We start from the raw sequence: 10526 nt of genomic DNA on the forward strand, positions 1-10526 counted from the left end.
CTCTTTCCCTCCCACAGCTCAGTCCAGACCTTTGTCCCTTCTTACCTGTTTCCTCCGACCCGGGTTTCCTGCCTCCCAGCTGGCCCTTCTGTGCAAAACAAAGCCAGTGGTCGGGAGACAGTTCCAGCGCCCGGGTCTGCTCAGCTCAGACCGTCCTTCCTGACCTGACTTACCCTGACCTCAGTTGACCAGGCTCTCTCCAGGCCCTTGGGCATCCTGAGCCCAGGCCAGCACCTCTCGGCTCTGCTTCTGTTCAGCCTTCTCTTTTGCCAGCCCTTTCTTCATCAGCTCCCTCCTCCCCATCCTTCAAATTGTAAAGAAGTGTTTTTTTCTTGGGGGAAGCCCACCATGTGCCCCAGAGTGACTTAGCAGCCCTCCTCCGTGCTCCGTCTCCACACCCCATACGTTTCTCGCCTGCCCTGTAGACCTTGGACTTTTCTACTCCCTTTCTCTTCCCAGCATCTGCCACGTGATGGGCATGTGATGCATGTGCGCTAAGTGGCTGATTAAGCAAACAGGTGTTCCTTAAACAAGCTTAGTTCCTTTGCAACATCCACAAACGGGCCTCCAGTCTCTCTCTCTTTTTTTTTTTTTTTTTTTTTTCCCTCGGCTGCGCCGGGTCTTAGTTGCGGCATGTGAGATCTTTTTAGTTGCGGCACGCATACGGGATCTAGTTCCCCGACCAGGGATCGAACCCAGGTCCCCTGCATTGGGAGCGCTGGAGTCTTACCCGCTGGACCACCAGGGAAGTCCCCGGGCCTCCAGTCTCGCCCATGAGTCTCACCTGTGTGCCCCACGGGTGTCCTCAGTGGAATCAGCCCTGCCCCCACCTCCAAAGCCCACCATCCTTCCAGGCGCAGCTCAAATCCCGACTTGTCTGAGCAGCTTCTCCAGTGACCCCAGCCCTCAATTCCTTTCTCTGATTACTCTGTGGATGACTTGATGGCAGGCTTTCTCAGTCCCACTACTGTCAAAGATAACAGGACACATTATTGTTATGAACAGAGTAACATATTTCAACTTGTCTATTCACACCGGAAGAGAGCGCCCACTCTGGAAAGGGAGGCTGACGTCAGAGCAGCAAACGTGGCCCAGAAGCCGAAGAGAGAGGAGCTGAGGGGGCCTCAGGGAGGAGGGAAGGAAAAGATAGGACAAGAGGGGTGGCTCCCTAGGCAGAGGGACAGGGCAGGGGTGGAGGGCTGGGGGAACGGCGGCTCGGGTACAGGGCAGGGGGGCCAGGACCTGTGGGGAGTGAGGAGGGAGGACCTAGCCGGAAGTAGTGAGGGCCGATGAGGGCTTTGTTTTCACACCAGTCCGCGGCCTTGTGCTAAGTCTCCCCACAGCCCTCAACACCAGACTCCCCTCGCTCCCCTGGGGCCGCGTTGAGATGTGTCTCCCTGGCCCCTTTTCAATGTATTTACCTACATATTTACGTACATGTACACATACATAGGATTTTTAAAACAGAAGTGACTCACTACTGTGGTTTTTTCAAAAAGAATGTGCCTTGGAAAGGAATGTCTCATTCTTCGAATAGCTTCATAGAAAGGTATTTCAGCACCCACAGTATGCACATAGGTAACTGCATCCCCGCGGACAGACACTGAGGCTGTTCCCTTTTGCCAGCACACACAGAGCTTCGCTGAGACTGCAGACAGATGTGGGTATGTCTGCTTGGGTAGAGGGATGGCTTGGTCAGGTTTGCATTTAAGAGGCAGAGCGGCCACGGTGGGGAGAGTAAATCAGAGCAGAGTTTCCTGGAAGATGAGGAAGTCTGCCACTGTGGGCCAGGGGCTGAGGGGCGAAGGGAAGGAGAGCTTGCCTGAGAAGGGAGGGAGTCAGGGAGGGATGCTGGGGGAGGGGGCTGCGGTTGGGGGAGGGCTTTCTTGGTTTATTTGTTGGGAAGGAGGTATTTTTTAACAGATCAGAATGTTCCTATGGTAATATGGTAATAGTAAAGGACCAGTGTCGGGGGGAGCGATTGCCTTTTCTTTATGGAAATATCTTTTTTTAAAGGTGTAAATTTTTTTACTGAAGCATAGCTGATTTACAATGTTGTGTTAATTTCTGCTGTGCAGCAAAGTGATTCAGTTATAAATATATATATTCTTTTTCATATTCTTTTCCACTTGATTTATCACAGGACACTGAATATAGTTCCCTGTGCTATACAGTAGGACCTTGTTGTTTATCCATTCTGTATATAATAGTTCCATCTGTTAACCCCAAACTCCCCCTGCATCCCTCTCCCCGCTATTTATGGATAGATGTTCATCGCTTTTCTGATGACACGTGAATACTGAAAAAAAAAATGGAGATTATGTGGATAGATTAAAAGTTGCCTTCATACTCTCATTTCCCTTGGGTAATCACTGTTAATAGTTAGATTTACATTCTCTATGTCTTTTTAAAATGCCCACTTTTTAATTTATTTACTTATTTTTTGGTGGTCTAAAACAACGCATTTATTCTCTCATAGTTCCGGGGGTTAGCTGTCTGAAGGCAGTTTCACTGGCCATAATCAAGGTGTTGGTAGGGCCACACTCCTTCCAGAGGCTCTGGGGAGAATCTCTTTCCTTGCCTTTTCCAGCTTCTAGAGCTACAGTTATTGCCCTCCTGGGCTCGTGGCCCCTTCCTCCATCGTCAGAGCTTTGAGCGCAGCATCTGCTTCAGGCCCGCACATTCACTTTTAACACTTAATGGGGCAACGGACGTTGTATGTGCTCCCATAATCTGACTTTTTAACTTTATATATCAGGGACTTTTTTCGTACACAAAAAATTGCACTGATTGCATTCAGATTGTTTCCACTGTTTATTACTACAAACAACACTCTATTGAGTGTCCTTGTTCCGTTATATTCTGGAGGTGAATTCCTAGAAGGGGAGTTGCTGGACCAAAGGGATACCTTTGCAAGCTGTTGCCTGTTTGCCCTCCGGAAAAGTCCCGATAATGTCCGTTCCTGGCCACAGGGCTCAAGAGGGCCTGGGTACCGCAGCCTTGCCAGGCTGGGCATCGTCCCTCCAACTGGCCCGTCTTTGCCTTCTTTTCAGTTTCCGTAGTGCCTAGAATGGCCTTGTCTTGCTTCTTCCCCACAGTGATCTTCCTGATGCCAAGTCCAGGGCCCTGGACAACATTGGCAGGGTTTTTGCCAGAGTTGGGAAATTCCAGCAAGCCATTGACACGTGAGTGACCCGGGACTGTCCCCTCCCTACTCTGGGGCCAGGACATCCCACCCTCCCACTGGACTCCCAGACTGGGGCAGGATGTCAGGCAAAGAGGCATCAGAAGACCCGAGTTTGGCTCCTGGCTGTGCTAAGCGACCAGGGGCAAGCCACTTTGTAAACTCTGTGGCTCATCAGTTAAATTAATTCATAGAATAGAATCAGCATTTTCTCCAAATTTCCCAGTGATAAGAGTCACCGAGGACACATGTTAGGCGTATGAATTACTGGGCCTCTCCCCTGGAAATTCTCATTCTACAAGTCTGGGTTAGAGCTCAGGAATCTGACTTTAACAAGTACTCCAGGTGACCCTTACTTTGGGCAAGTTCAGGACCAGGTGGGCCATTGACTTCTGGGAGCCCTTCAGAGGTTATTCTGTCACTCTGTGCAGTCACGTGGGGTCACTGGGAATGGAGTCGGAGCTCTCCAGAGGGCTTAACTGCTGGACTTTTGATGTCCAGCCCTGGGGCTGGTGACCTGCTCCAGTGGGGTGACTCAGCCCCAGGGAGACTCGGGAGCGGGCTTGACCGCACAGAGAGAAGTTGTCCTTCAGGCCTTCGTTGCTTGACTGGAATAGACTTGATCACCAGAGCCTTCTGTTCCACGTCATATGGTTTCCCGAATGACCCCTGGTGTCTAGGTGCCAAAAGACAGAGGCCTGTGAGTGTTTACCTACCCACTTGTATCTTTTTTTACATTAAAATACATATATTTCTTTTTAAATAAAAATTTAATACATGTCAATCCCAATCTCCCAATTCATCACCCCCCCACCCCCGCCGCTTTCCCCCCTTGGTGTCCATACGTTTGTTCTCTGCATCTGTGTCTCTATTTCTGCCCTGCAAACCGGTTTACCTGTACCATTTTTCTAGGTTCCACATATATGCGTTAATATACGATATTTGTTTTTCTCTTTCTGACTTCTCTCTGTATGACAGTCTCTAGATCCACCCACGTCTCTACAGATGACCCAATTTCATTTCTTTTTATGGCTGAGTAATATTCCATTGTATATATGTACCACATCTTCTTTATCCATTCGTCTGTCAGTGGGCATTTAGGTTGCTTCCATGACCTGGCTATTGTAAATAGTGCAGCAATCAATGTTGGGGTGCATGTGTCTTTTTGTTTTGTTTTTTTTTGTTTTTGTTTTTTTCGGTATGTGGGCCTCTCACTGTTGTGGCCCCTCCCGTTGCGGAGCACAGGCTCCAGACGCGCAGGCTCAGCGGCCATGGCTCACGGGCCCAGCAGCTCTGCGGCATGTGGGATCTTCCCGGACCGGGGTATGAACCCGTGTCCCCTGCATCGGCAGGCAGACTCTCAACCGCTGCGCCACCAGGGAAGCCCTGCATGTGTCTTTTTGAATTATGGTTTTCTCTGGGTATATGCCCAGTAGTGGGATTGCTGGGTCATATGGTAGTTCTATTTTTAGTTTTTTAAGGAACCTCCATACTGTTCTCCATAGTGGCTGTATCAATTTACATTCCCACCAACAGTGCAAGAGGGTTCCCTTTTCTCCACACCCTCTCCAGCATTTGTTGTTTGTAGATTTTCTGATGATGCCCATTCTAACTCTTCCTATGTTTTCCTCTAAGAGTTTTATAGTGTCCAGTCTTACATTTAGGTCTCTAATCCATTTTGAGTTTATTTTTGTGTATGGTGTTAGGGAGTGTTCTAATTTCATTCTTTTACATGTAGCTGTCCAATTTTCCAAGCACCACTTATTGAAGAGACTGTCTTTTCTCCATTGTATATCCTTGCCTCCTTTGTCATAGATTAGTTGACCATAGGTGTGTGGGTTTATCTCTGGGCTTTCTATCTTGTTCCATTGATCTATATTTCTGTTTTTGTGCCAGTACCATATTGTCTTGATTACTGTAGCTTTGTAGTATAGTCTGAAGTCAGGAAGTCTGATTCCTCCAGCTCTGTTTTTTTCCCTCAAGACTGCTTTGGCTATTCGGGGTCTTTTGTGTCTCCATACAAATTTTAAGATTTTTTTGTTCTAGTTCTGTGAAAAATGCCATTGGTAATTTGGTAGGGATTGCATGGAATCTGTACATTGCTTTGGGTAGTAGAGTCATTTTCACAATATTGATTCTTCCAATCCAAGAACATGGTATATCTCTCCATCTGTTGGTATCATCTTTAATTTCTTTGATCAGTGTCTTATAGTTTTCTGCCGACAGGTCTTTTGTCTCCCTAGGTAGGTTTATTCCTAGATATTTTATTCCTTTTGTTGTAATGGTAAATGGGAGTGTTTCCTTATTTCTCTTTTAGATTTTTTATCATTAGTGTATAGGAATGCAAGAGATTTCTGTGCATTAATTTTGTATCCTGCTACTTTACCAAACTCATTGATTAGCTCTAGCAGTTTTCTGGTGACATCTTTAGGATTCTCTATGTATGGTATCATGTCATCTGCAAACAGTGACAGTTTTACTTCTTCTTTTCCAATTTGTATTCCTTTTATTTCTTTTTCTTCTCTGATTGCTGTGGCTAGGACTTCCAAAACTATGTTGAATAATAGTGGCAAGAGTGGACATCCTTGTCTTGTTCCTGATCTTAGAGGAAATGCTTTCTGTTTTTCACCGTTGAGAATGATGTTTGCTGTGGGTTTGTTGTATATGGCCTTTATTATGTTGAGGTAGGTTCCCTCCATGCCCACTCTCTGGAGACTTTTTAATCATAAATGGGTATTGCATTTTGTCAAAAGCTTTTTCTGCATCTATTGAGATGATCATATGGTTTTTATTCTTCAATTTGTTAATATGGTGTATCACATTGATTGATTTGCGTATATTGAAGAATCCTTGCATCCCTGGGATAAATCATGGTGTATGATCCCTTTAATGTGTTGTTGGATTCTGTTTGCTAGTATTTTGTTGAGGATTTTTGCATCTATATTCATCAATGATATGGGTCTGTAATTTTCTTTTTTTGTGGTATCTCTGGTTTTGGTATCAGGATGATGGTGGCCTCATAGAATGAGTTTGGGAGTGTTCCTTTCTCAGCAATTTTTTGGAAGAGTTTGAGAAGGGTGGGTTTAGCTCTTCTCTAAATGTTTGATAGAATTCACCTGTGAAGCCATCTGGTCCTGGACTTCTGTTTGTTGGAAGATTTTTAATCACAGTTTCAATTTCATTACTTGTGATTGGTCTGTTCATATTTTCTATTTCTTCCTGGTTCAGTCTTGGAAGGTTATACCTTTCTAAGAATTTCTTCCAGGTTGTCCATTTTATTGGCATAGAGTTGCTTGTAGTAGTCTTTTAGGATGCTTTGTATTTCTGTGGTGTCTGTTGTAACTTATCCTTTTTCATTTCTAATTTTATTGATTTGAGTCCTCTCCCTTATTTATTTATTATTTTTGCGGTACACGGGCCTCTCACCGCTGCAGCCTCTCCCACCGTGGAGCACAGGCTCCGGACGCGCAGGCCCAGCGGCCATGGCTCACGGGCGCAGCTGCCCTGCGGCATGTGGGATCCCCCCGGACCGGAGCATGAACCCGTGTCCCCTGCATCGGCAGGCGGACTCCCAACCACTGCGCCACCAGGGAAGCCCTTCTCCCTCTTTTTCTTGATGAGTCTAGCTAATGGTTTATCAATTTTGTTTATCTTCTCAAAGAACCAGCTTTTAGTTTTATTGATCTTTGCTATTGTTTTCTTTGTTTCTATTTCATTTATTTCTGCTCTGATCTTTATGATTTCTTTCCTTCTCCTAACTTTCGGTTTTGTTTGTTCTTCTTTCTCTAGTTCCTTTAGGTGTAAGGTTAGATTGTTTATTTGAGACTTTTCTTGTTTCTTGAGGTAGGCTTGTATAGCTATAAACTTCACTCTTAGAACTGCTTTTGCCACATCCCATAGGTTTTGGATCATCATGTTTTCGTTGTCATTTGTCTCTAGGTATTTTTTGATTTCCTCTTTAATTTCTTCAGTGATTTCTTGGTTATTTAGTAACGTATTGTTTAGCCTCCATGTGTTTGTGGTTTTTACGTTTTTTTCCCTGTAATTGATTTCTAATCTCATAGCGTTGTGGTCAGAAAAGATGCTTGATATGATTTCAATTTTCTTAAATTTACTGAGGCTTGATTTGCGACCCAAGATGTGGTCTATCCTGGAGAATGTTCTGTGCGCACTTGAGAAGAAAGTGTAATCTGCTGTTTTTGGATGGCATGTCCTATAAGTGTCAATTAAATCTATCTGCTCTATTGTGTCATTTAAAGCTTGTGTTTCCCTGTTAATTTTGTTTGGATGATCTGTCCATTGGTGTAAGTGAGGTGTTAAAGTCCCCCACTATTATTGTGTTACTGTCCATTTCCTCTTTTACAGCTGTTAGCAGTTGCCTTATGTACTGAGGTGCTCCTATGTTGGGCGCATATGTGTTTATAATTGTTATATCTTCTTCTTGGATTGATCCCTTGATCATTAAATAGTGTCCTTCCTTGCCTCTTGTAACATTCTTTAAAGTCTATTTTATCTGATATGAGTATTGCTACTCCAGCTTTCTTTTGATTTCCATTTGCATGGAATATCTTTTTCCATCCCCTCACTTTCAGTCTGTATGTGTCCCTAGGTCTGAAGTGGGTCTCTTGTAGACAGCATATATATGGGTCTTGTTTTTGTATCCATTCAGCAAGCCTGTGTCTTTTGGTTGGAGCATTTAATCCATTCTCATCTAAGGTAATTATCGATATGTATGTTCCTATTACCATTTTCCTAATTGTTATGGGATTTTTTTGTACATCCTTTTCTTCTCTTGTGTTTCCCACTTAGAGAAGTTCCTTTAGCATTTGTTGTAGAGCCGGTTCAGTGGTGCTGAATTCTCTTAGCTTTTGCTTGTCTGTAAAGCTTTTGATTTCTCCATGGAATCTGAATGAGATCCTTGCTGGGTAGAGTAATCTTGGTTGTAGGTTCTTCCCTTTCATCACTTTCAGTATATCTTGCCACTCCCTTCTGGCTTGTAGAGTTTCTGCTGAGAAATCAGCTGTTAACCTCATGGGAGTTCCCTTGTATGTTATTTGTCATTTTTCCCTTGCTGCTTTCAATAATTTTTCTTTGTCTTTAATTTTTGCCAGTTTGATTACTGTGTGTCTAAGCGTGTTTCTCCTTGGGTTTATCCTGTATGGGACTCTCTGTGCTTCCTGGACTTGGGTGGCTATTTCCTTTCCTATGTTAGGGAAGTTTTTGACTATAATCTCTTCAAATATTTTCTTAGGCCCTTTCTCTCTCTCTTCTCCTTCTGGGACCCCTATCATACAAATGTTGTTGCGTTTAATGTTGTCCCAGAGGTCTCTTAGGCTGTCTTCATGTCTTTTCATTCTTTTTTCTTTATTCTGTTCCGCAGCAGTGAATTCCACCATTCTGTCTTCCAGGTCACTTATCCATTCTTCTGCCTCAGTTATTCTGCTATTGATTATTTCTAGTGTAGTTTTCATTTCAGTTATTGTGCTGCTCATCTCTGTTTGTTCTTTAATTTTTCTACGTCTTTGTTAAACATTTCTTGCATCTTCTCCATCTTTGCCTCCATTCTTTTCCGAGGTCCTGGATCATCTTCACTGTCATTATTCTGAATTCTTTTTCTGGAAGGTTACCTATCTCCACTTTAGTTGTTTTTGGGGGGTTTTATCTTGTTCCTTCATCTGGTACATAGCCCTCTTCCTTTTCATCTTGTCCGTCTTTCTGTGAATGTGTTTTTTGTTCCACAGGTTGCAGGATTGTAGTTCTTCTTGCTTCTGTTGTCTGCCCTCTGGTGGATGAGGCTATCTAAGAGGCTTGTGCAAGTTTCCTGATGGGAGGGACTGGTGGTGGGTAGGTCTGGCTATTGCTCTGGTGGGCAGAGCTCAGTAAAACTTTAATCCACTTGTCTGCTGATGCGTGGGGCTGGGTCCCCTCCCTGTTGGTTTTTTGGTCTGAGGCGACCCAGCACTGGAGTCTACCCGGCTCTTTGGTGGGGCTAATGGCGGACTCTGGGAGGGCTCATGCCAAGGAGTGCTTCCCAGAACTTCTGCTGCCAGTGCCCTTGTCTTCAAGGTGAGACAGAGCTACCCCCTGCCTCTGCAGGAGACCCTCCAACACTAGCAGGTAGGTCTGGTTCAGTCTCCCCTGGGGTCACTGCTCCTTCCCCTGGGTCCCGATGTGCACACTACTTTGTGTGTGCCCTCCAGGAGTGGAGTCTCTGTTTCCCCCAGTCCTGTCAGAGTCCTGCACGTGAGAGCACGTCCTTCTACTCCACCCTCTTGAACCGATCCCTGTATCTTTTTACAATAAAACGTTTTATAGTAAATGTGCTTAATGTTAAAATATTAATTTGGAAAATATAGAAAAGTAAAAGAAAAAGTCTTCAGTCCCACCACCCAAAGACAAGTACTAATTCTAATCCTGCTCTTACTTTCATTGATATTTTGTTTTTTCATTCCAATCTTTTTTCTGTGTTGATTTTCTCTTACATGTGCTTAATAATATTCTTAAATGTTATTATGTTATTTCAAATCCTGTTTTACAAACATTATTTTCAACTCTTGTATCATCAAAGCCAGTCCCATAGATGTACCAAAATAACTTTGGTAGTTTAAAAATATTTTAATGCTTGTTAGCTCCACCCCTGTTTTTAAAAGGACTGGTGGTAGTTGGAGAACAGTTTTTCTTCTGCCACCAGTAGGAAGCCCGGCCTCCTATGGCCGAGTGCAGGGCCTGAGCGGAAGGAGCTGCCCCTGGTTCTTGTGTCCCCAGGTGGGAGGAGAAGATCCCTCTGGCCAAAAGCACCCTGGAGAAGACCTGGCTGTTCCACGAGATTGGCCGCTGCTACTTGGAGCTGAACCAGGCCTGGCAGGCCCAGAATTATGGTGAGAAGTCCCAGCAGTGCGCCGAGGAAGAAGGGGACGTCGAGTGGCAGCTGAACGCCAGTGTTCTGGTGGCACAGGCACAAGGTATGGGCCCCATGAGGACCACCCTACCTTTCCCATGTCAGGGCCGGGAATCCTGTGGCCTGAACTTACCGTCCCAGTGTATCCCTGCGCTGCGAGTTCCGATTCTGAGAGTGGGGATAAACCCCTGCATTTTGACCAGCGTATGTAGTGCCTACTTTAAGCTAAGCTCAGTTAGGGCTTGGGGGCCCCTGAGAGCTGCCCTGCCCTTGAGGAACTCATCTGCAGACCAGCACAGTGTCATGTTGTCATCAAAACAGCTCCACTCCTCTTGCCTCGGTAGCCTTTACATGTGCCTTCTTGTACCTAATCACTGTGCAAGCCAGTGATGGAGGCATTATCGTCCTCTTATATTTGGGGAAACGGAGACTCCGAGTGGTTCA

The 10526-nt window shown here is 45.0% G+C and overlaps 1 protein-coding gene across 1 annotated transcript in view; it reads left to right on the forward strand.

Annotated features, from left to right (window-relative positions):
• Nucleotides 1-10526, forward strand: part of ODAD4 (outer dynein arm docking complex subunit 4) — a 27666-nt gene that overhangs the window by 8865 nt on the left and 8275 nt on the right. The window contains exons 8-9 of the mRNA XM_007447157.1: nucleotides 3099-3185; nucleotides 9950-10146. Coding sequence (XP_007447219.1) covers nucleotides 3099-3185; nucleotides 9950-10146 — 284 coding nt within the window. The remainder of the gene's footprint in view (nucleotides 1-3098; nucleotides 3186-9949; nucleotides 10147-10526) is intronic.

Source organism: Lipotes vexillifer, unplaced genomic scaffold (genome assembly GCF_000442215.2).
Source record: "Lipotes vexillifer unplaced genomic scaffold, Lipotes_vexillifer_v1.1 scaffold541, whole genome shotgun sequence".
NCBI lineage: Eukaryota > Metazoa > Chordata > Mammalia > Artiodactyla > Lipotidae > Lipotes > Lipotes vexillifer.